General features: G+C 41.2%; 2 protein-coding genes across 2 annotated transcripts in view; one reads left to right on the forward strand and one right to left on the reverse strand.

The window, feature by feature from the left end:
• Positions 1-1,476: 1,476 nt before the first annotated feature.
• RSPH14 (radial spoke head 14 homolog) overlaps positions 1,477-25,190 on the reverse strand; it is an 84,212-nt gene continuing 60,498 nt past the window's right edge. The window contains exons 4-6 of the mRNA XM_061465947.1: positions 4,223-4,448; positions 2,748-2,881; positions 1,477-1,804 (exon numbers count right to left, since the gene is read on the reverse strand). Coding sequence (XP_061321931.1) covers positions 1,563-1,804; positions 2,748-2,881; positions 4,223-4,448 — 602 coding nt within the window. The 3' untranslated portion in view covers positions 1,477-1,562. The remainder of the gene's footprint in view (positions 1,805-2,747; positions 2,882-4,222; positions 4,449-25,190) is intronic.
• The window catches only part of GNAZ (G protein subunit alpha z), a 57,698-nt gene continuing 51,071 nt past the window's right edge, over positions 18,564-25,190 (forward strand). The window contains exons 1-2 of the mRNA XM_061465946.1: positions 18,564-18,959; positions 21,910-22,043. The gene's annotated coding sequence lies outside the window, so the exon portion shown is untranslated. The remainder of the gene's footprint in view (positions 18,960-21,909; positions 22,044-25,190) is intronic.

Genomic DNA, 25,190 nt, shown 5'->3' on the forward strand with positions numbered 1-25,190 from the left:
GAGCTTTCCATTGCTTCCACTGCCCATCAGCTCTAAACATAGGAACCACCTCATTTCCTTCAGGCAACTTACGTCTTGTTGGATGGGCTGGCTTACACAAACAGCCTGAATTTTCTGTTATTCTCAATTCTGTGAGGTAAAAGGGTTTTTTAAAAACTAAGTTTTTTAAAAGAAAATAAAAACTGAACACATTTGTCCAAAGCAGGCGATTGACATTTTCAGTGCTCTGTCCTGTTTATGTCATCTCTGTTTAGACAGCTGTTATTCATAGAATACAAGAGGTTGGAAGGTACCTCTGGAGATTGCCTTGTCCAACTGCTGTTGGAATAGACCGTAACATTAGGATCAGCTTTCCTCTTACCCCATCCTCCTCCCTCAAAAGTGAGCCACAGTAGGAAACTCTTCAGTTCTGGCACAACACTTCCATTTCCATTGTACTTATTAACTTTTGTACCCAAAGGATAGATTACAGCTGTACAAAACGACAAAATACCAAGTACCAGCACAAACACAGAGGCACTTTTGTTCCATACTACACCCAGTTTCAGACAGACCCCTCTTCTGTTAGAGGCAGCGGAGCCTGTCGCCAACAAACCTTCACCAAGCTTTACCCTAGTAAAGTTTTTCTGGCTTACTTTCCTTTTACCCTAAGCTTGGACAACTGCATGAGGCAGCCCTGAGCCTGGATCCAAGCCCACAGAAGGAGAAAACTTGCATGTTGAGATCCTCACCAGATTGAAAACACAAGAGCAATCACTACAGCTAAGGCTGAGGAGAGGGCTCGGGGGGGGCTGCAAAGTAAGGTGAGGGCTGCTACTAAAACCCTCCTTGAGAAGTCATTAGCTGGTGGTGTTGGAATGTTACATGAATAAATCTCATCACAGGGACAGGGTGAGACTGAGGTGCTCTTAGCCCAGGGCAGTGGGGTCCATCTCCACTGGATTCACTGCTGGCAAGTCATGTCAGCAGCTTCATGTATTAGAAGGGTGCTGGTAAGTGTTAGGTTATATAGCAGGCTGGGAAAGTCTCATAATTCTCTTGGGGAAGCCCTTCTGTGACACTGCCATCACTTTGCCTGTAATGATGCTGTGAATGGTTCCAATCCTATGTTCAATAGTTTGCAGCAAAACTGTAAATTCCTGCTGTTGGGTCAATTTCTTGGCATAGACAAGGCTGCTGGAGAACTTCATTCTGAACTCCTCTTTCTAATAGAATTAGTTAATGATTGTTTGATAGGCTGAGGTTTCAAAAGAAGAAAGGAAAAGAAAGGCAAGAACAGGATGAAGGAACCAGAAAGGAATGGTTTCTTGTATCACAGGAAAATCTTGGCAACTCAGGAAATAACTCCTCGTGGAGAATTCTAGACTTCCTAGCTCCTTCCCCCCCCCTTATTCTGCTTGTGACCTGCAATGTAGATGTGAACTGTTAATCAATGACTTTTCAGGAGGAACTGATCCAGAGAAACTGAAAGAAGAGTTTTGAAGGAAGGGCTTATATAATCATGCAACTTTTACAGCCAGACAACAACAGAGGGCAACAGATCTCTAGGAAACTTTACATCTTCAGTAGGGTTTCCACTGGATGACACTGATGGCAGTTTTGGCAGCTCTTTCCACTGCCTTGCTGGGATCCTTCAGACACTGCTGAAACGTATCTAAATGGTTGAGGAGAGTCTGGCGGCCCTTTGGTAGCTCAGCCAGCATGGTGAGGGCTTTGATGGCACTCAGCCGGGCTTTGCCACCTTCCTCAGCAGCCAGCTTCAGCAAAGGTGGGATGGCTCCAGCCCCTAGGGCTGAGAATCGCCCTGTAGAGAAATAAGCTGACTTTAAAATGTGTTATTGCATACAATCAACGTGCTTTTGAATTGTTACTTTCTAATCCCTGGCCCGCCACAGCTCTGAACAGCAGCATGCAGTGCAAAGAGGTCGGACATGCTTTCCTTTTGAAGACCAAGGCTAGCTGCCAGCTGTTTATTTTTAAGATGAAAGATCTTGGTTAACTTTATCTGCCCTGCATGTTATTATTTCATTGGCAATGAATTATCTAAGAATATACGAGGCACCAGGGGATAAGATAAGGTATTTGGGGTTGGGTTAGATGCCCTTAGGAACATCCTCCATGCCTTCATTTTTAAAGACACTTCAAACAGTGAGATCCACTCCTGTGTTGTCTTCGGAAGCAGGGGGGATGGTTGCAGAGGAGGTCTGGAACACAACTGCTGTTATTAAGAGTCATTTATGTCTAATTACTCATTCATCCCACTGAAAATTTTCAGTGTCATGTAAGTGACTTGGGAGAACTACAGACCTTGTTAATATTCATTCCTCTCCCAGCTGTGGGAGAGAAACTGCCTCTAACTACAGAAAGAGTTTCCAGACAGTAGCGCTCCTCTGCTGAGGACTGGTGATTCTAGTAGCTTCAGGTGTGTGGATCTCTGTGTGGCCTGGACTTGAATGGAAGGTATTCCCCCTCTGGAGGGAAAAGGTTCAGGGGGGTAGGTAAATAACTTCTTGACCTACTTCAGGTGAATGAAATGTGAGATCTACTGTCCCCTCTAGGCTCTGTGGGGGAGCAACAATAGATATAACAACATAGAAAGAAATGATCTAATCTTACGGTTTCTTGAAGAGCTTTAACACCATCAGAAACTGAGAACTTGGGGGTGGAGGGGCAAAAGTTTTGTGACTAAATTGGCTTAGAATTGGGTTTCCAGAAAGTATCCCAAGAGAACTCCCCCCGTCTCTCACCCTGAGGTTTGATAGTAGCAAACATCAGTGCTCCTGTTGCACTGGCTTGGACTTCAGGATCTGCATCTTCAAGCAGGCTCACCAGCACAGGAATAACTTCTTCACACACCTCATTTTTCCCTTCTGGATGAGTACTGTACAGGAAAGATGGTTAAGTTGCTTTCTTGAGCTGTGCCTGCAAACCACAGAGCTAGCTGCAGCTTCTCCCCACGCCTGGATCCCTGCAGCCCTCCTTTGTTTGATGACAGCGGTGCTGACACAGTCCTCCTCTCTGTTCTCTTTGGAGTCACAGCTTTCTGACTGTTGGACAGATGGCAAGCTCCACTGCTTGCCACAAAGAAAAGAAAGGGGATGTCTGTTGTGCCTGGTGTCTGTGAAATCTACTTGCTGATACAAAACTGATGAGATCATGTTAACCGATGTGTGTGGGCTTACCAATTGTTTAGACTCTTTTTAGGTGATGTTTGGATTATTTGTTTTTTACCATCTGCCATACGCTGGAGATGGCCGGGCAGCAGCAGGTACCAGGGTTAGGGTTTAATGTGCTATGACAGTTCAGGTAGAAACCTGGCTGTTGAACCCTACACAGATTTTAAAACCTTCTAAGTTTGGGGTTTGCAGTTATTAATGCTCCCAGGTCAATTTTCTCCCTCTCTTTCCAGCCTAATGAGGAAGTATCTGACATGGCCCAGCTCCTGCAGGGACCTGTAGCCTAGCTGATGTCCACACTCAGGTTGCATTTCTGCTTTCTTTCTATTACCCAAGTCATCGATACTCTCTCACTTTTCCTATAGGGCCTTACCTTGTTACAGGACATTAGGAAGTGTTTTGTGCCAGTTGATAAGTAAGCTACATCACCTGCAGACCTTCTTAAACCAGACATCTACTGAGTACTTTTATTATATGTTGTGATTGCAGGACAGTGGACTGGAATTGTTCCTTCCATCCAGTGTTTGACCCACAAGTGGAATATAAAGACTGCTTTTTGCTGATCCATCACTGATGTTTGTAGCAGTCTGTGTCAGAAAACTATTTCTGTTCTCAATCAGACTGAAAGCTTCCCAGGATATTTAGTTTTTAGAGAGAGAGCAGTTGTTCAAAAAACAAGAGAGCTTCTCCCTACTTTCTACTTCTTCCTGCTCCCTACTCCTGGTCAGAATCTTGTTTTCACATTTCTCATGCAAGATATTTTCTAAGAAAATAATGAAAAAATCCTGATTTCACTGCCAACACCAAAGACAAACAGAAGGATAAGGAATGGCATTTACTGATCTGTATTTGCTTTCTTGAGTATTTACAGCAGTGACGAATTTTAGAAGTCTTCTATGTATGTGTGTGTTGAGGCTGATACCGCTTTACATGGGAAATGTGACAGCTTCAGTGTGTAGTGGAACGCCACTGTAAGCTAATGACCTTGACTCCCTTGTGAAATGAGTATATTCTTGGGCTCATATGTTATAGGCAGGTTTCTCTACCTGATTTCTAAGAGGACCCAAGCTGCTTTGCTTCTGATGGCCACTGATGAGCATGTGAGCTTTTCCTTCAGGACAGTGACGGCATCAGCTGCTAGAGCTTCAGAAGCCTCCACACGCAGACAGTTGGAGAGTGTACCAAGGATTAGCTCCTGGATTTCCTCCAACTCATTCTTCAGTTTGGATACAAGTAGGGGAATCAAACCGGCATGCAGTATGCCAACAGCGCCTACGGGAGGAGACAGAGGAGGAACACAGGTGGGCTGTGAGTGCATTTACTGTTTCTACTTGCACTTCCAATTTCTTAATAGGCTCAAACTACACATGGTAACTCATTTCCTTCCAGTGTGAGAGATGGAAGCTACTACAACGCTGCTCTGTTCATAAATGCCATCTCAGCATTGCTTCCTCAGGAAGCTTCCCCAACAGTCCTGGAAAGAAAACAGCCCAGGCAATAACCAAAATGGCAATTGCTCTCCTGTTCCCAGTTTCTGTCATTATAATATTTCTTCCAAAATTGTTCTTGCTATGAAAATATTGGAGAAAAAATATGTATAAAAGTCACCTTAGAGCCAGCCTTTCTAACTGCTCTTGAACAGATGCTGAGAGAGCCTGAGATGTGAGACTTTACAGCTAATAGTTTGATTCTCCACTATGGTTTCTGTGGGGGAGGTCAAGATTTTGGAAGCTGTCAGCTACCACACACATCTTCGTAGTAATTCTGTCACAGGGAAAATGTAATTTTTGAGCTTTCCAGCAGTCAGTCTCTTGCACTGTCTCCTAAAGGAAAGCACAGTCAAGGCACAAAGATCATTATTTGACCTGCAATGGCTGTCTTTCCTATGAACAAGTGTCTGATCTGTCTGTACCAGTTCAGAAAGTCCCCACTGCATCAGCAATGCCATGGAAAAGCAGAGAGCAGAACGTACTGTCCACAAGTAGCTATGTGAACACAAAATTCTCTGGCTGTCTTGTTGCTAAGACTGATTCTTTGGTTGCTAAGAGAAATGCAGCTGCTTTCAAAGTGATTCATATATGGTTAGATAAGGAAGTTTTGTGGATGGGAGTCATCAAGGTATTTTCAAATGAATCTCCACAGGCAGGGATAAAAGGACAAGTGGGACAGAGGTTTTAATGACCTTTGACAGCGCATGGGAGAACTTGACAGTCAGCTGAAAAACATGATTCTAATCTAGAGGTTATTCTGTGCTACATATTTCTGAGGTTTTGCTGGCATTGAACAGCTTCTTATGTTACTAACTTACTAGGAACCAATTTAATGCAAAGAAACACCTTGAGGTGGTATTATTACAGCTTTTACCACCTGTGCTACATTTGAAGGTCAGTTGCTGTGAGGATTCAAATAAATAGTAAGGCAAAACAGAGTCAGACAATTCACTCTTGAAGGCTAGTGAAATTTAAAACAAAGCTTTCTCCTTGTGCAGAAAGGTAAAGGAAAGTGAAAAACATGTTATCTTTGAGGCTGTGGCTCTGTGCATCACTGCATGGAGGGGTTGGCACTTTCAGTGTAAAAACACCTCAACAAACCAAACCACCAAACCCAACCTTATATTTATATCCCTGGAGGAATGTGAAGAGAAGAAAATTCCCAAGGATCAGCTCCAGCCCATCCATACTGCTCCTGCAGCAGGATGTGGTAAAGGAAACCTGCACTCTTGGTCTGGCAAACGACTTTCTCAAACTGCCTGAGAAGGAGGCAAAGCTTGGACAGCTGACTCCATCCCCAGCAGTATCTCCCTTGACAAGGATTGCAGGTGTTTGGGTTGTAGGTTATAGGCATAAAAGGGTTATGGGGGATTAAACAAGAGTGGTTGGGAATACTTGGTGCCCTACGGAGTCCCAGGCAACAGGGAACCTACTAGTGAACTACTCCCATGGAAGTAATTTAATGAAGTCTTGGAGGACTATAAATCATTCATATCCAGATTGGCTTAGCCACACTTCCCTCTGGTCTTTTGAAATAGGTTATGAAAACCAAGATTTTCCAAAGACAACTTTCCAAACTCCTCCCAGAGTTTTTCGTTAAGATAAACCAAGTAGCCTGTGTGCATGGAACTGGGATACCCAAACTGCTCACACAATCATCATCACACATCAGTACACCTCCAAATGCTGGGTGGCTGTGGAAATCAGTATGAAATCAAAATTTGGGAGGTACAGCTTCAGAAGAAGATTAATGAATTGGAGGTGATAGATTTATAAGCTGACATTCTCTGCAGCAAGCACCTGTTTATTGTACAGTTGCTTTGCCAGGTGATCTGTGATACTTTTGAACAAAGCCCACATCTGGACCACTTGACCTTAAAGTAATTTCATTCTCTCTAGATAAGATAAAACACTGAATGTAAATGTAAATAAAAGTAGCAAAGAACTGAAGTTTAAACTCCACTGTCCCCCAGAGCCATTGTGGAGCTTAATTCATGTTGATACCAATCTTCCTTGGGGTAGTGCCATAAGCATTTCATCACATCATTTCTTAACCAAGCACTTGTTCTTGCACGGAGTAGTCGGCATTCTGCCCAGAGAAGCCATTGCTTGTCTTAAGTTCCCATTTTTCTGTAACAACTATGGCTAGAGCATTCTGCCCACCTTTCTCATGCTGGCAGATGTTCTGTTTACTTTCCCAGACAGGTATCCATCACTATTTCTTGTACTTGCTTTCAAATACTCAATGGCCATTTTTAAACCCATCTTAATTTCCATTTTTAGTTTCCTTTAATTCCTTCTTTTTCAGGACTTCCTCGCGAACTTACTGCAATTCTCTTGATCGCTTCATTTATCAGCATTCAGGTTTCACTTTTGTGTCTCTGTCTTTCACTTCTCTTCTAAAATATCCAACAAATACATTCAGGACAGGACAGCTTTCAGTAGCCCTGCACTTTATTCCTTACTTTGTGTGAAAACTCAGGAAGTTTTCATTTAAAAGAAAAGAAATGTTTTATTTTACCAGGCCAGGTTTCTGTACCAGGAGCTTTCTTATCTATTGTTTTTGTCAGGCTGTCCTATCTGAAATGTTATTGTGCTCCTAAAGGGAGCTTCCCAGTATAAATATAGAAACAAAGATGAATTGTTTGACCTTGTCAAAAGTTTCAATGTGGTGAAGAGAAAGGGTGGAAAGGCCACCAACAACAAGAGACTACCTAACACTGAGACTGAAATTTCCAGGTGGAAATTCGTCATGGTTTTCTCAAGGGAACCAAAGGGTGAAAGGTCTAGGAAGGTAAAAGGGAGGAGAAAAAGTCAGTGGAAAGTTGTCTGGGAGACACTTGTAAATTAGAGCAGTCTCAGATCCTTGCATCTTGCTGAGCAAGCAGTAGGAGGGGAAGGGAAGCTGGTGTTCCTATTAGCCCTCTACTGAAAAATGCAGCAGCATCCTCAGGATCTTGAGTTTCCATTAAAATAATGCCCTTCCGAAGGTGGTTTATCTGTTGCAGTGTTCAAGATACTCTGTGAAGTAGTCGGGAAAAATATAATCAAAAATGCAAATAGTTGCGTTTGCAGCTGCAGTTAACATCATTATTGATCTGGTTTTCTGAGAACTTTTAGGCTTCCCTCCGGCTGCTTTTTATCTGAGCACTCATCTCTTCCTTCTCGCAAGCCTCTGGCCACTCTCCTCCTCCCTTTTCTGACTCCTTTTTCAGACAGGCCCAAGAGTAGTCGCCGTGATTCAGTTCTCTCAGTATGGCTGCAGGGCATGTAAACAAATGGAATTTTGGAGAAGACAAAGGCGTCATGTCTAGTACATAACAGCGGGGGATTGTTTTGCTTTTCAATTACATAAATCAATTAAATCACGTTACAAATCCTTTTCTTTACAAATGTCAGCTTTCAACTCAAAGCCATTTAAATGTTTGTTTTGGTAGGAAGCATGTGGCCACAAAATGATGTACCACTTAGGGTAACAGTAAAATAATACATAAATATGGATTCTATAGAATATTAATGTGTTGTTGACACTTCAGATGTCTCTGTGGTGTTCACACAATGATTTGAAATGCTTAATATGAGCATTTCTAATTGGGAAGGGGGAGACAGGGGAAAGAAAAGCAGAGCCAGACACAATTGGAAGAGAAAATGCTGCTCAGCATCTTGGTGTACACCAACACATCCAGTACAATGGCTGTGAAATCGCCAGAGTGGGGGCTCACTGACTGTGAGCTCTCAGATGATCCTGACACAAGTTCCAGACCTGGCAGCTCTCTTGCTGGTACTCCAAGACACTAACACCATTTTACAGGTAATGAAGGGTTTATTAAACTAGTGAGTGCTAGCAGACACCATACAGAGTAAAAATGCAGTGCTTGTATAACATTTCCTTTCCAAGTGAGAAGATGACCATGGAAGGTCCTTCCCCAGCACACCTCCCATAGTATCTCCTGCTCACTACTGCTCTCATTGAAAAACAGGCATTCAAAATAATTATTCTTTAGCATCACTGAGAAGATTTCTGAGTCACCAGTCACAAGAGCACAGTCTGAAACCCCTGTAGTAGCTTAGAGTCAGCATTCTGAGTCTCAGTGCTTCCAGCATTAAGGCTGTGTAGGGAGTAATTAAGGCTGTGTATTAAGGGAGTAGGTTAAATATAATAATAGCATAAAACTGGGCTGAAATTTCTCTCTGGTAAGTTTAGAGCAGGAGCTAGGCCACATTAAATTACATAGAACTCACCTGCCTGTACCCCATGAGCTTTACCGAGTCTTCTAACTGAAAATTCATTGACATCTTTGAAATCCAGAATATTTTCCTCTTCTTTGCAACAACAACCCTCTGCCTTTCAATGATAATTTAACAGGAATAAACAATAATGTCCCAAATGATGCCTATGCCTAGAAACAAAGAGTATCTGTTCTTTTACAGCACTCAGAAGTGGGAAGTCCCTTTTTAAATGAACTGAAGTGCTATTAGGATGTTAAGAGAATTGAGAAAAACACTGTAGATATTGGTATTGGATTAGAAATAGTAAACAATTCTATTTCAAACCATTTCAAATCTGTGCATTGGCTGAATGCATTTATCTTATGACAGCCCTGGGGATTTACCAGGTATAAATCACAGCCTCAATAGTAGTGTCTGTCATATCCCCACTAAAATACAATAGCTATAAACTTTATAAAAGCATGATGGGTTCTGCTTTTCCAATACTAAGGATTTTGGGGTGTTATCTGAATGGAGACACAGCAGAAATTAAGGTTATGAGAATATGAAAAAGTCAGCAGTACACTGCAGAAGCACATAATGTGCCTGCCTCTGGGGATCCTTTAAAAATCCAGAATGTTTGCAGCATTGACAAGGAACAGGAAAGATTGGTATGATAAACAAGAGGTTCCTAATCCTCAGTAAAGAATTAGAGAGACTCCAGCGTACCTTGCTTTTAGTTTTAGAGACCTTGCTTTAGCGTGTGTAAAATTGTAATATCAAAGCACCACTGAAAATAACCTAGAAACTCCAACTAATACAGCTGCATTATACATTTGCATTGGCTTCTCTAATATAATTTAGAAATCCAAGAAATACACTTTTTTTTTTTTTATTGTCATTTTGGTAGTAAATAAGACACTGCCTGTGACTCCCTGCTTGAAAGCAATGGGTTTAGCCATCTAAATCATTCATTTTTATGAAGAGGAGTAATAGCTGAAGAACTTAACAATTCTGATCTACAGAATGTTTTTTATGACAGCATTTCTAGAAACCCCACGGATGAATTAGACAGAGTACACTTGTGTTTCACATAAGGGCAGTTTGCAACATGAGAAATACATCTTGGGTTCTGCTTTTGTACAGAATCCTGAGTTCATTAATTGCCGAAAACAAGTTCCCTACTGCTGACTGATTGAAGTGTCGGTATGGGATCCTTTTAGGGTGAAAAACCACTATGGTGGAAATACCGAGGTATACTCTGCTGCAGTAGTGCATCATCCCTGAACTGTGGGTCCCTGGTCATTCACATGACCAAGCATCCAAAGAAGTATCCAAAATAAAAGCAACTTTTTCCTTTTTTACTGAAACCCTATTCATACATTGTCACCTACAAGAAAGCAAATGAACAAAATGGAGGTGAAACGGAAGCAACAAAGTAATACTGGCTTACGTTTTTTCCTAGCTCTGTTGGTAGTCTGCTTGCGCACTGAAGCACAAGCACTGATCCATTTTGCTGTGCTTTTATTCTGTTTCAGAACTCCAGCTGCTTGCGCCTCCCATGTAATTAATCTTCTTGAAGTTTTCTAAATGTATAACTTAACTTATAGATCTGCTCATGCTCATCCTACCTACCTGGGTGAATGCATATGCATACGTATAACATGCACTCAACTGATCTTGCATGCATATTGGTCATGCTAATTAGGAAATTTATTGGCTTTTATTTTTCTGACAAAATACCTGTCCTTTATTCAGGGAAATATCTTTAAAAACATAAAAATTAAATACTGAAAATATTCCTTCTTTGCTTTTAGGTTTTTTGTGGATTTTTTTTTTTCCCTTCTTGTTCTTTTGGATGAAGAAGGAAATGTCATCCTGAAATTTATTAATTTCCTCTACAGGGAAGACTTTGCCAAAACGCATGGAGGAAGGAAAACAATCTGACATAGGAACTACTTGTTCCAAAGTCCCAGATCAATTACTGCAGGCAAAATTAAAGCCTTCAGATAACTACCCCCAAAAGCCAAATCTCAGCCATGGAGTTACTGCGCCACCTCAGGTTTCCCAGGTCAAAATTTGTCCTTTTTCCCTTCAGGTCAGCAGTGCAGCCATGTAGCTATAAGATGAGCCTTAAAGGGACCAGTGCAGCCCTTAACTATGAGAGACTGGTGACATTCTGCTTCCACAAGTACCTGTTGTGAAATGCAGCGTTCACAGAAAGCAGTGAATTCGGTGTGCGTGACAGGCTATGTTCAGAAGAGAACCTGCACTGGCACTTTCACAAACACTACCTTAACTATCAGATTTTGTACTTTATACCAACATGTACATCAAGAGTGTAGAAATTGTTAAATTGTTAACTACTATAGCAAGTTTCAGTCACGCGGAAATTGATACTGCAAGGTAAACAGGTCATGATCAGTTTGATAGATGTTCATATGCTTATTACTTATATTGTAGTAAATTTCACAGATTCCTATGGAGAAAGAAGGTCTGCTTTCCCACAGAGGCTTATTGTAAAGATGTGTGAGACCTCTCATTTCCTACAGACATTATTGCCTAGCTGGATGGGGCAAACGGAGTGGATGAGAAGGAAAGAGGCAAAAAGTTGTCTAAAGTAATTGTTCAGGTCAGGTGAACAGTTGAGAAAGCATTAAGAGCTGTTTGCCACTCTGCTTCCGGGCGCTGATGCTCAGCTGGTGGCCACAGCTCGCATAGGGTGCTCAGGAAGGAGGCTCCTGCCCACTGCAGCCCGCTGGCCTCCCCCTGATCTCACAGGAGAGGCGAGCAGGGAGGTGGGACAGGCGGGAGGCTCGGCAGGACAAGGGAAGCGTCCTCTGTGGGCAGCTGTCCGAGAGCAGGCAGCCGGCAGCTTCCCAGAGCCGCGGATAAGGCTTCCTATTAATCCTATTACTGCGGGGGTAAAGCTGCCTGACCGATTGGAGGGATACCCTTCAGGGTAAAACTGTGGCAGTGTTTTACTTACACTTTGAAGTCTGACTGCCTTACAAGCCCTTAATGCACAATTGCAAGGTTTCAGGTTTCAGAACTTCTGCTGAGAGAACAGAGTTTTAAAACAGTCTTTTCCTCTCTTGAAGCAGAAAAGCCACAATAAAGCAACGTGAATGAAGCTTAATAAACAGTTTTGATAACTATCTTAAATGTCTATACCTGGAAACTGTATCTGTGCAACTGGAACACTATCACAAAATGGCATTACATAGCAAAATGACCCTTGTAACATTTTGGTTACCTTCAGCATTCACCTTCACAATTAACCTCATATGGTGTATTAACCTCACAGGTGTTCAGGTGTAACAGCAGTCATGTTATCAGTTTTATTCCTTAGGAGAAATATATTAAAATGGTGAAAATATTCTCTGAACTTCCATAGTAGAACTGAATCACAATCAGAAATAGAGGTGTATGAGAGTTCCCTGTATAGGTTTGCTTATACCACTCTCAAACAATAAATAAAAATGGGAGGCTTAAAGGAAGAAAATATCTAATCATGTGTCAGATACTGAGGAGTTTAATCTTGAAAATGAACATAAACTTGCTTTGAGTATCTGAATCCTTGCACAGACTGAAAAACTGCAGATAGTACTAGAAGACAACAGAAGGAAGTTAAATGGAATATTCATTCAGTCTCATTGTACAAGCACTTCCTTTTTGCATTTTCTTCATTGTTAGAAGGGTGGGAGATTTATTTTTTTGGTACTTTAAAAATTGACTGGGTAGAAATTTCAGAGAAGAAGGAACTGGAGAAATGGCAGTGCTGACACCCCCGTCTGTACCTGTGATCTAGCACACTGGCAGGGCTGCAATTAAGTTAGAACTACCAAAACCTCTAGGAAGAGCATGGTACCATGGGCAGGTAAATCCCTTTCTGCTTCAGATGGTCTGACTTAGCAATTTTGTTTGCAATGAGAGTAGAAGAAACACATCTTGATTAGAACCACAGGCCCAGGTGGCTGCACGGCAGGAGTGGAGCTGTATGGAAAGGCAGACAGATTCTCCACTCGACCTGGTACTTTGCAGTTTCCATTAGAAGCCATATTCTTAGGGAAAACTAATTATACTACTCAATGAAAACTGCATTTTGCTCTGAATGAGGTTCTACAGTAGAGTTTTCCAGTGCTTTAGTCTGTATTTTCTTTCCAGCAGTGAAAAATTCCTTAATCTTAATTGAATACAAGAATGCCAAGGTGTGAGCTGCTTTGAGGATGATTTGTTTTTCCTCCCCAGTAATGTGGCTCTTGGGTTGAGAGCCTTATTCCTCCAGTGAGCTGTAAATCAGAAATGTTTGCTGTGATTTACAAATAGGCACATCTTAACAGTACACTGATTTTCTGATTAGAAATGGATTCCTGAATGAGGCTCTCTGAGTAAATGAATGAAGGTGTTCTTGCAGAAAGGCCTTTTGTATCTATGCTAGTGCTGTAGGACCCAAGCCACAGCAACAGTTAACTGAACCTGTTACTTAACCTGGACCAAAATATTAGGTCTACCTTCTGTAAACATGCCAGATTAAGCATAGGCACTTCAACAGTGCTACTAATGTGCTTATCTTTAAGAACATTATATCAGAGTATTCAAAACACTGTTAAACAAAAGCAGAGAATCATATTTGCAATGATTATAACAGACACCAGAAACTATTTCATCAGATGACAGAAATTACTATCATTTTAATCTGCTTTTAAAAGAGAACATAGTTATAAGTAAGTCTGAAAAATACATTAATTGAGAGATTTGATAAAGGGTTTATCAACTTAATCAGTTCATTTGTTAGGAAAAGTTAACATCATGTGCTTTGCTCATTTCATTGATTCCGTCACCCAGTGAGTAAGAATGTGATTCAGATGGCTAAATGTGGGTTTCTAATGCCATTTTGGTATCTGAGGTATCACTTGGACCTGTCAGGTATGACTTAAGACCTACAGAACACTTGGACGTTTCTAGGGTGCAGTTGCAGGCCAGATGGGATGCACTTGGAAGCTGAATATGATCTTAGAGACTTATGTGTGGAGGCTGTAAGTCACTTCCATGTCCTACCGGCATTGATCTTGTGCGTGTTATCGACAGAGCAAACACTTTTAAAAGAGAGGAGGGGTAAGTCATGAGGACCAGCAGTCCCATGTATGCAATTTCCTATCAGTTTACTACTAGTGTAGTCAGAGACCAAACAGTCTTTTGTAAACTTTTTCACCCCTCTGTCTAAAAATGCTTCACTAAAGAGACGGAGATCAGTTATAACTGGCTAAAGCTCCCACTTTGGATAGCTACTTTGTGCTTCATAAATGATCCCTGGTTGATGGGTGTATCTATGTCATATCTTTATTATTTATGTACCCACAGCAGGGGGGTTGGAACTAGATGATCTTAAGGTCCTTTCCAACCCTAACTATTCTATGATTCTATGATTCTATGTAGATACAAAGTTCTTCCTGAGCTTCCCAGAATTACCTGTGTGTCCTCAAACAGAATTTTCAGTCTTTTTTTCCTTAAAACCAATTTCTTATTCCTGTTAATCAGACACAAGAAGGTAATAAAAGGGACAGGTAATAGGGCCTGCAGAATGTGTAGCTGGATCTTGTGGTTCTTACATGAAGTAAAATTATCATGTGTAAAGGAAACAAGGAAATATGAAATCAGATGACAACATTTTTCCTAGGTACCTATTAAAAATATATATAATTGATTTGAGGCCTCAATTTGATACTTCTTTGGCTGGCAAGAACATCAGTGATGAAACCAAAACATTCTGAAAACAACAGTTTGCCTGTTTGTTTGTTATTGCAAAGATCAAACCAAACCTAAATGCCTACCTGTGTCCTCAAGTGGGAGAGACCTACTTTCAACTCACTGCTTCAATGAATATTTAATCATTCTTATAAAATGGAAAACCTGCAAACTGGGAGACTGCAGGAGGGAAGAGGGTATCCCAAGGGTAGCTGACAATCTGTTGTTCAGGCCACTTTACTAGGAGACCTTAAGCTGGTACTTTTTGTTTTAAAAGCTTTGGTTTCAAAACATTCCTGGCCCTATGAATTGCATCTTCTTGTGTGTAATTCCCAAAGAATCTATATATTGTGATCTCAGGTGATTTTGCCAGGTATTCACTCTTCACAGATCTTTTCTTATATACTTTACTAAATAATCCCCACTTCCTTTTCTTGTTAAAGTTTGAAGGGGTTTGGGTTTGTTTTGAGGTTTTTTTCCCATTCCTTTACTCTTAATAGTGAAGGATGAGGAAAGAATACTGTCATTCTCCTTTAAAAAAAAGTAATAATGCAGCCCTGAAGGACGGGTCCATTACAAAGAACTACATCCCTTCACCTTATTTCATGGTAATGCTATCTGTAGCTTCCTTCCTATGCAGGCTTTGGAGCAGTTGGCTCCATGTATCCATCACAGAGCTCAGGGTAGGTGAGGCTGGCTGTGTAAAGATAACTGCCCAGGGAAGGCAGCATCTCCCAGGGCTCCAGGTGAGCCTCCAGCAGCCCTCCATGTGCTGGATTTAATGCTTGTTTTTCTAAATGTGGAGTCCTTGTCTTTAGCCACTGTGGTATTAGCTGTAACTCATTGTCTGGCATTCTCAAATGTCTTGATTTGACCTCACAGGACGAGTAAACACTTGATGTTAAGTGAAACCCTCAGTTACTTGAAGGGTGAAATCCCGGTAGAAAGTGAATTTTCATCCTAGATGATAAAGCCAAATGAGGTCAGGCTGATACCACCTGCTGAAAGGTGCATTCATGATTTTTTCCCCACCATCTCACAGTCACTGGTACAAAGCAACAATATGCCAGATAGTTATAAATATCAGCTCCCAGTCATCTGTACTTTATGCTATTTTAAACTCTTCCACGTGAGAAAATGGTTAAAAATAAAAATACAGCCTTTTTATTCTTCTCTAAATGTTCTGCTCAGTTCTTCATGCTAAGAGAATCACAGACCCGTCTATAAATATCTAACCCAGATCTACAATTGCTTGTTAAAAAGAGGGTGTTTGGTAGAAAATTGAATGAAATACAAAATGTCTTTTATTATATTTTTTATTACAGACCAGATGTGGCCTCTCAATTTACCCTCTATCATTTGGAGATGTACATTCACCAAGAACATTGCATGTGTGCATATAAATATTTTGATGTTGTCATGGTATAATAAAGGGTAATTGATTAGAAAAATCCTTCTGGGATTTTCCACTTAAGAGCACATTTCTGTTTTAGCACTATTGTCTTCAAACAAGACATGTATGAATGCATCTGGTTTGATTGATCCCAAACAGAAAGCACCAGTAAACAGGAGAAGATTTGGCTTTTGGTCAATGAATAGCACTGGCAATTGAGTGAAACTCATGCAGCTAAGGGCTCCACTAAGCTGTGTATGAGATGTTACACCTCAGCAGTGAAATGCTGCTCCCTTCAAACTGAAACCTGCTCTGATATGGAAAACAAATGGTGAGCTGCCTCACATGGAAAGAGAGAGCAGGAATCCAGTCAGATCAGCATAGTCCTCTCAGATCACTGGATACTATTTCAGGGGGAGAAAAGTAACGCCAACTATTCACTTTGAATACATCTGTGTGTGTTCTATCTATCCATATACAAAGAACACTAGACTACTGAGCTGAAGACCTGGTTTTATATGGCTTTTGACTATGGCATTTAATCACCTGTATATGCCATTTTGAAACATTTCTCTTTAGATTCCTTTGGGAGCTTAGCTACATGTAGTGCAATCAGTACATGCTGAAAGGCCCTAACTGAGAATTTCTGGATGCAGGACAAGGTGAGAGTGAAGAAAACTTGGACATATTTGCTGATTTATTTTTCAGGTTGGGGTTTAACTCGGCCATTAATCAACAGCTCCCACATGGTGGTGGTGAAACAGTAACACCTAAACTTCTCAGAGAAGGGCCTGTTCCATTACCCACATACCACATGCCCATTATTCCTTCACCAGCAAAATGTGAGCTACAGTTAGGGGCCTCCCTCGGAACTGCAAGAAAGCAAGTGCTTTGTTGTATCAGTTGGAAACACCAAACAGTGATGAAATCTGTAGGGAGAGTGTGAACAATGATCTTCCTACCTGGGATGATGCTAGCTGATGCTGTTATTTCTGCCAAAGTTGGTTGATGTGTGGAAGATGCTTTTTCTCACATAGAAAGTACTATACTAAAGATACATGTAATGTGACAGTTTCTATAGTAACTACTTGTTCTTTATGGAATCGCAGATTAAACCTGTACACCTTGTTATTGTTCTTTCATCCTATTATCTAGACTACTCAGTTACCACAGATACAATTTTTTATTCTATTCCCTTGCCAACATAAGTAGATCAGGATGCAATTGCAAGTAGAGAGTACATTTGAAAAACAAAACACTGCTAGAAGTTTAAAACTGACCACCATCTGATCATGCAAATGCACCAAAAGACATCTGTGCATAGATACTGAAAGCTAAAAATTCAAACTAAAACTGTGGAGCTTATCTTTTTTATTATTTTTTATTAAAGCAGGGTAAATTGGTGATTTGAGTATTACTATTTTGCTGGGAATTGATGAAAGTTATGTATATGACATTTCTTTTTTAAATGCTAGGGGTTTGCCAGAACAACTTTGCCTGTCTAGATGTGCTGGCAAGCTCCCCTAGTGTGAACAAGACCTGAGGTTTATCATTTACAGAAAAATGCCCCTCACGTGGTACACTGATTCATGGCTCTTATTTCTGTGCAAGCAAAATAATGTTGCTATATTGTGTTTTAATACTGAAATATTTCATAATTATAATTCATCAGTGCTGCAGCTCTGCTGATAGTATCAGTACTGGAGGTGATATTATTTACAGGAAACAGATAATTTTTGCACTGTGTTATGTTTGCCTTATTGGGAGAAAACCCACCTGCATTCTGTGTCTGTGAGTCTCTATTGCCATCTCCAGCAGCACTGTATCACTAACAAATTATCTTTATAAAATTAACAGTGCAGGGAGAAATCACAGTTATTTGCTCAGGGCAGCAGATTCAACAGTGCAGCTGGTATTGTATGGCCAAAAGGAAAAAGACATTAGAAAAAAAAAGTGAAATATAAATAGGGTCAATCCATTAATGAGATAAAAAGCAAATTACACTCATTGGTACTTAAGAAACCTGTAGTAATTTACGCATGCACAAATGGAACAAACAGGAAAAGAGAAAAGCAGAAAGGGAAAAGCGGAAGAAAATACATGCACAGTACTGGAAGCATTCGTTGATTGATGGAAAAAGTGGAATGCAAACAGGAGATCCATTCCGTGTAACTGAACTCTTTTTCTCCCTTTACCCTTTACTGCATCATTCTAACACGTATGTGACTTGTCCATCTACTTCAGCAGTTCCCTAAGATACGCATGGCGAAATTCATCAGAAACCTCCTAATCCCGACAGAGCCCCGAACCGCACTGCTGCGGGAAACATGGAACCGCGGCACAAGCCCGAGGACACCGATGCACTGGCGGCGCCCGGCCCACGCCCGTGCGGTGCTGGCCACTGCCCGCGTGCCGCACCGCGCTGCGAGCTGCGGCACGGCCCGGCCCGGCACCGGCGGGGCCCGGGGAGCGGGCGGGGCGGGGGCTGCGGGGCCCGGCCACCCGCGACGGCAGCCGCGCCCCCCGCCCCGGGAGCCGCCTCCCGCCCGCCCGCGGTCCCCCCCGCCGTTGGCGTGGAAACGGGCCGGCAGCCGAGGCTCCTCCCCCAGCGCCAGCCCCGCGCTCCCCCTGCCCCGGCTCCCCGGGCAGACCGCTGAGCACCTCCCTGTCCGCGGGGGGCCACCGGGAGAGGGTTCCTGGTAGCGCCGTTCAAAAATCCCGGCTTTTGAACCTGCCTTTTCTAGGGGGAAAATGAACACGCGCAGGGTTTTGCCCCTGTCTGGGCTGCGCGGGTAGCGTCTGCGGTCGTGGTGTGTCTGCTCCCTGCAAATCACAGATGCTGATGTGAAAAAGGGCCGAAGCAGGGAGGAGAAGCGTCAGTGGATGCGAGCGTTTGGACTGATGGATTGAGGAGGTGGCGGCTGCCTGCCTGGTGCCGGGGAGGTGAGTGAAATATTCCGTATTTCTTTCTCTCTTGAATCAGTTTAATGATGAACGTTTACCCCGCCGTGTATTTCCAAAATAAAAAGGGACTTCTTTTGCCACAAGCAAAAGATGTCATTTTGAAACAGTAAGCTATGTTTTTGCTGGATGAAAGACAAGATGAATGTCACTGTGAGGTAGAAATATTTTGCTGTGTGCAGAGAAAAAATAGTAAGGAGAGACAGGCTGCTGAGACAGTGAAAATGACCTTCTCATGGGATACTGGCCTTCTATCAGATGCTGCTTCAGCTCGATCCCTTTTTCACAAAATTAAGTCATCTCCCTGTCCTAGCCTGAATTGTAACCCATTAATATCCAATACCTGCACCTCACTAAGATCCGTTGTGTTCTCTTAATGATTCAGAAAGAGAATCCATTAGATTCCGCCTGTTGGGAGAAGAGGCTCCACGCTATGTAGCACCTCCTCCTCCCAGGGAAATGCAGGCGGGCTAATGCTCTGTCAGAAAAGACTCCTGGCTGCTGAATTTCTGTCATAAATCCTCCCTCTACGAGTCCCATCTGCTCGTAAGGATGTAAAGATGGGGGGCTCTGCGGAGCCTGGATGCTCAACCTCTTTGCGTGTGGCTCTGCGTGTGAAGGAATGAGGAGGTTCGGTGATATTAATCAATCCTCACCTGTGGATGGCTCCCAGCTGCAGTTGTGGTCCACAAGTTTTTGGGTATCTTTGCATATGCATTTTGGGCAAGTGATTTGGGCAGCCCTCCTCAACCCTTCATGGTAGCTGGGAGTGCTGCGGATAACTGTATGTCAGGTTAATTCCTGCTAAAGGTACTGCTCTGAGCTGGTTTGGTTGTTTCACTGTAGAAGCTGTTTAACGTGTGTTCTTGTGGTATTCATTGTGGAAGCTATTGACCAATCTTGACAATGTTTCCCTTCAGCATTCTTTATGTGCTTTAACCGATACTCTTATACCCACAGCTTGATTCTTATTTTGGCTCCGTGTTTCAGACCATTGTGGATCACACCCTTCAGGTGGCCATCAGTGTTGCGTCTTACAAAGGTTACAACCGCAGGTCAGGTAGATAAACACGGTCTGGTGAACATCTACTGATGGATCATGAAGGAGTCAAAATGAGTGTGTAATTTGTACTTCCTTAGGGGAAATTGTTTCTGACTTTATGGATGTAGACATTTGAAGTCTGAGCTGGTGGCTTACATGCTCTTTATAAGAAAAAGCAAGAAATAGTTGCTTTTCTGCAGCAGGGCACATATTTGCTAGCCAAAGAGATACAGCGTGGCTGAACAGGGAGCTTTTTGCCATTAACTTGGTTGTCCCCATCAAATCATTTGGTTGGAAGCTGTCATGCAAAAAGCACAGATCCCTGCCCTTGGACAGAGGACACTATTACAGGATAGTCCTGTGTACAGAAGAATGAAGTTCCAGTCTTCAAGAAGCCAGTGACAGGTGCAATCAAAAGAAAACATCTCAGTTATATGGCATATTTAGGAGAAAATCTCCTGATCTCTCCCATTACCCAAGTACTGACTTGCATTTGCAAAGAAGAATCTCACTTCTGTGTGTATATGCAATGCTTATAAATAAAGAAAAGCAGATCAGTTCTGTGTAAGGCCATAGAGGTTTCATTCTGACAGTGGACCTTAAAGAGAAGAATAAAGTCCGTGTGCTACATAAAGAATGTTACACCTCTGAGGATTATGTGCTTGTCACTTCATTGACCACTGGTGAACAGAGTTGAATGACTTCTGGAGGCACTACCTTGAATTGAGTGAGCCTCCAGAGCAGCCCACTGCTTCAGCTGCAGGCCTTGGCTTTGAACTTAACTATGATAATCCAAAAATAACCATCCAGGTAGCTCTGAAGGACTGAAGTGGAAGTGTTCTGGTTGTCTCAGTTCAGATTACACATTGATGGAATAAGGTACCTTACATTTTAAGAAAACTAGATAGAACCAGAAACCAAAAATTTTCCACTTCTCCTTAAGGAATCTATCTGCTAAGCAGTGGGGAAAGGGTAAGTAGAGGATAAGAGTAACAGAAAATTCAGTAGACAATAACAGTTTAAATCCTTAAATGGTGAAGTCAGCTATTCCTCTCTAGCCTAAGCAGATAAGGATTGTGACAGCAGATAGAGTCCTGGTTGATGCACGGTGGTGAGGCAGCAGAGGGGAATGATGTCCTTTTTTCTCTCCCCCTCCATGAATTAAAGAAAAATACTCCTAATTGCTTTTTGTTAAATCACAGTAATTCCACTTATTTCAGAAGAGATTCTCCAGATTTATGAGAACTGAATATGACTATTTCTGTGTAAAGCTCTGGTCCTGCTTTCACAGGAGTCATTGGAAGTTTTGTCACTGATTTCCATGGGAGAGAGCCCAGGATCAATATAAGCCCATATGGTTTCACCGATGAGGTTCTCCCATGCCCTCTAGGAACAGCAATGTTGAACAGTTTTATAGCTGATTTCAGTGAGGTCACAGTCTCAATGACAGATTCAGTAACTCTCTACTAACATCACAGACTCTAATTTGTAAATTATCAGGGATTTCAGTGGCATTCTTTTTACAGTGAAAATTGTAGTGTTATTTCTCCAAATGCTGTTAAGGTTGATGTAACCCACTGTCAGCAGTACCAGCTTATTCCCCAAGGGATTAGCTGTTTTATCCATGAGAACTTTTAAACCAAAGCCCTTCAGAATGAAAATATTGGCATACTTACATACAATTGCATTATTTATACGGGGTGAGAAAAAGTGGCCTATTTTTATTAAAATTAAAAGGCTAAGTTTTGTTCCTTGTCCTCCCCAAACACTCCAGAATAAATCCACATCCATTAAGAGTTACAACAGATTCCCTTCAGTCTACTTGAGGGGAAAATTTGACTTATGCTATGTATGTTCTATTAAAACTCATATTTTTATTAAACTTTCCAGAATCCAAGACTGCTGACTAAGAAGTCCAAATTTCAACTACCATATTGATGAAAGAATAATCACAAAAGGGAAAAACTGGACTGATCCGAAACAACTAAAGTTGATTCCCTTCTCAAGTCTCGTGGTCGTTGGAGGTATGTGGAATACACAAGTTGACAAAAAAGGGCTAAATCCAGCTTTTATTTATTCTGCTATTAAATCTGGAATTGATACGCATTAGCAATTTAAGTTCTTTTAGCTTTAGACCACTGTAGTCAAGGACAGAATTTAACCCTTGAAATGAAAGCTGCAGAGAAAATACTCTTCTCTCAACTGTTGCTATTCACTGACACTGAGGGGCACTGGTGAACTGGGGGGAAAGGAACAGATTATCGATGTGAGCCACCATTTCCATGTTACCTAGACTTCAAACATTTTTTACTACTATATACAGTTAAGATCACAGCTAACAAACACTTGGCAAAATTTCAGGAGGCAACAGTTTTCCATGTGTTTTTCTATTTCTGTAGCTCAGAGCATTATCTGTGGCTCAGCAGCAACTCAGCTCTCCCCAGATTTCCATTTTATTATTTAGTATCGGACATTAAAAGTATCATTAGAGAACACAGTTTTACCCGACAAATCCTATTTTCCTCTGCCTTTGTTTTTTCTTTAAGCCACTTATACCAGAGGGCTGTTTCTCCTCTGGATTACTAAGTCATCACATCAAAAGACAAGTGTGATAACATTTCCAGACAATTCTATGTTACAGGAATAGCCTGTGAAATTACCAGTGATCTGGCAATGTTGGCCAGTATAAGACCATAAAGAGTCAAATCTGAAAACCTGCAGCCAAATTGTAAGTATTCATTTTGCCCACCTATGTGAATGATAATGACCAGAAAGTGAATAATGATTTCTTAGCACCTATAACTTGTTAATCTGATATTTTTTACAGTAGATTAATTAAATAGTAATTTCCTGCATTTAGCAATTGGAAGGAATTATTCTCTTCGCTTTTAGGTACTTGTAACATGGACATGTACCTATGGAGTAGTTGTTAAGGCTTCCTTATAATTGGTAGAGAGAAAAAGAGATTCCTGCAATGTAATTGATCAGATAGGATTTGACCACTATCTTAGTCTGAGATGCACTGACCTCTGGAAATTACTATTTCTCTCCACTGCCTACAAAGGAAGCATGGAATGACTAGCTCAGAGGTAACCACCTACATGAATATGCTAAATCTGGACAGATGAATGTCTCTTACTGTTTATATTGTAATGTTTAACTGACCTTAACTAATTAATTATGAAGATATTTTTATGGTTCACCATAAATATTTGTAAGTAATAATACAGTTGCTATCCCCTACCTACCAACTCTTGGTTTCTGTGATAGGAAGTCGGCTAGCTGTCTTCTGCCTCTGACTGTATCTTAAGAGCGCTATTGGAAAATGAAGGAAGGACTTTACTAAAACAGTACAAGTAATCCAAATCTTTTATCCAGTTTTTCCTCACACTCCAAGCAGTATTGTAGCATATGTTCCCAGTATGTTTCTGCCCTTATTTTGTGTGCCTGCTTTCTACATTTTTAAACCTCATCAAGACAATGTGGAATAACTACCTTTATCTTCACAAAGCACATCAACGCAAATACAATTAGGCAGCACATCAAGTGTTGATGCACAAAGGCAGTTGACACAGTTGTGTTGTGGAAGGAAAAACCAATTCAACTGAATTGTAATCGATTCAGATGAGTGTGTCATGGCATAGTAACGAGCACAGCTGGATGTCTAGCTCTCGGAGGGCTTGCTGTTTAGATGGGCTATGCACCTTGGTATTACACTTCTTCCTTTAAAAGACAAGTATCTGTATGATTTGAAAGGATACTCAGGTATCATCCAAGGGAACACCTTTCTGAAAAGAACACACTTTGAGTTATCAGGTTGGGTTTTTTTAAATAAAAAGTTCATCCTCTGGATGTTTAGCAGCCCAAATCATATAATCCAAATATTTGGAATGTATTAACAAAATATTATTTCTTTTGGATGTATAATACACATTTATACATATATAAAATCCATCAGTAAATTAATACGTATGACACTAACCAAATCCATTCCAAACTAGCATATACCAGAATAAACACTGCTGAACTGGAGCATCTCTCTGTACTTCCACCAGTTTGATAGTTTCCCACAAAATACTTTTGTGGCAACTGGATCTTGGCAGGAAGCTTTTCTCTCAAGATGACTTTCTGTGCCTGGCCTTTTGAATTTGGCAAAGGCAGGGTGCTATAGTAGAAGCCATTTTGTAACAGGCAGATACTTATATATTCTTACAACTGCTAAGAACCTATCGAGCTTTCATTTTGTATTGCTCAGTAATGGTAGAATCTACCAGAATCTAAGAACTAGATGATCTTAAGGTCCTTTCCAACCCTAACGAGTCTATGATTCTATGATTCTAATCTCACCTTAATCAGTCATTTCAGAGCCATGTTTTTAACCTCTTTTTCAATCCATTTATGTCCATGAGCAGATAAACTTACCTCAATTTGTAATGCAGTGACATTTATGTTGGTATTTAAAATGCTAAGGCTAGCCTACTTCAAATTTGAACAATTGTTCTATTATCATATTGTTTATGTTCCCTGACTAGATGTGCATAAGTCCTCTGATTATGTTTCCTGCTGTGAATGTTCCCAAAAGCAAATCTGAACTTTGCCTCATGACGGTGATTACATAGGTGTGTCAAGTTTGCTTTTTGCAAGTGTGTTCACAAAAAGAAACAGAATGCTGAAGCCTTTATGTAATTTTAAGTGGCAGGAACAAATTCTTGGCTACTAATTTAAACAATGTATTAATGCAAGGGATTAGTATTTGTTGCTTTTAACATGGCAGCACTTTAGGCTGAAGTGTGTTATCCGTGCATTTTATTGTATCAGTATGATATTCTTTGATTTCACAGGTCAAGTGAATACAGTAGTCTAAACAAATTGAAATATCAGGTATCAACATCAACAAGAGGTGGGAATCTGTGACTTTTAACACTGCAAATTACAGTTCTCCATTTCCCCCAAGAGGACTGGTTGTTCACTGCAGTCCTAAGCAGTGCAATTCTGTGTAACAGAAGTTAATACACAAAGTAATAACCTACCAAGTGGGCAAAGAACTGAATTGCTGGGTCTGTTACAGTCCTGCTCTCTACCAGTGCCTTGTCTGTGATAAGTCTCTCTCCCTGTTGTGGTGTTGGCCTAGCAACTCTACCCTTTTTCCCACTTCCGCAGTCAAGGAAACC

This window comes from Pezoporus flaviventris, unplaced genomic scaffold, assembly GCF_033815535.1.
Source record: "Pezoporus flaviventris isolate CSIRO_AGI_PZ_B2104156 unplaced genomic scaffold, CSIRO_AGI_Pfla_v1 ptg000041l, whole genome shotgun sequence".
NCBI lineage: Eukaryota > Metazoa > Chordata > Aves > Psittaciformes > Psittacidae > Pezoporus > Pezoporus flaviventris.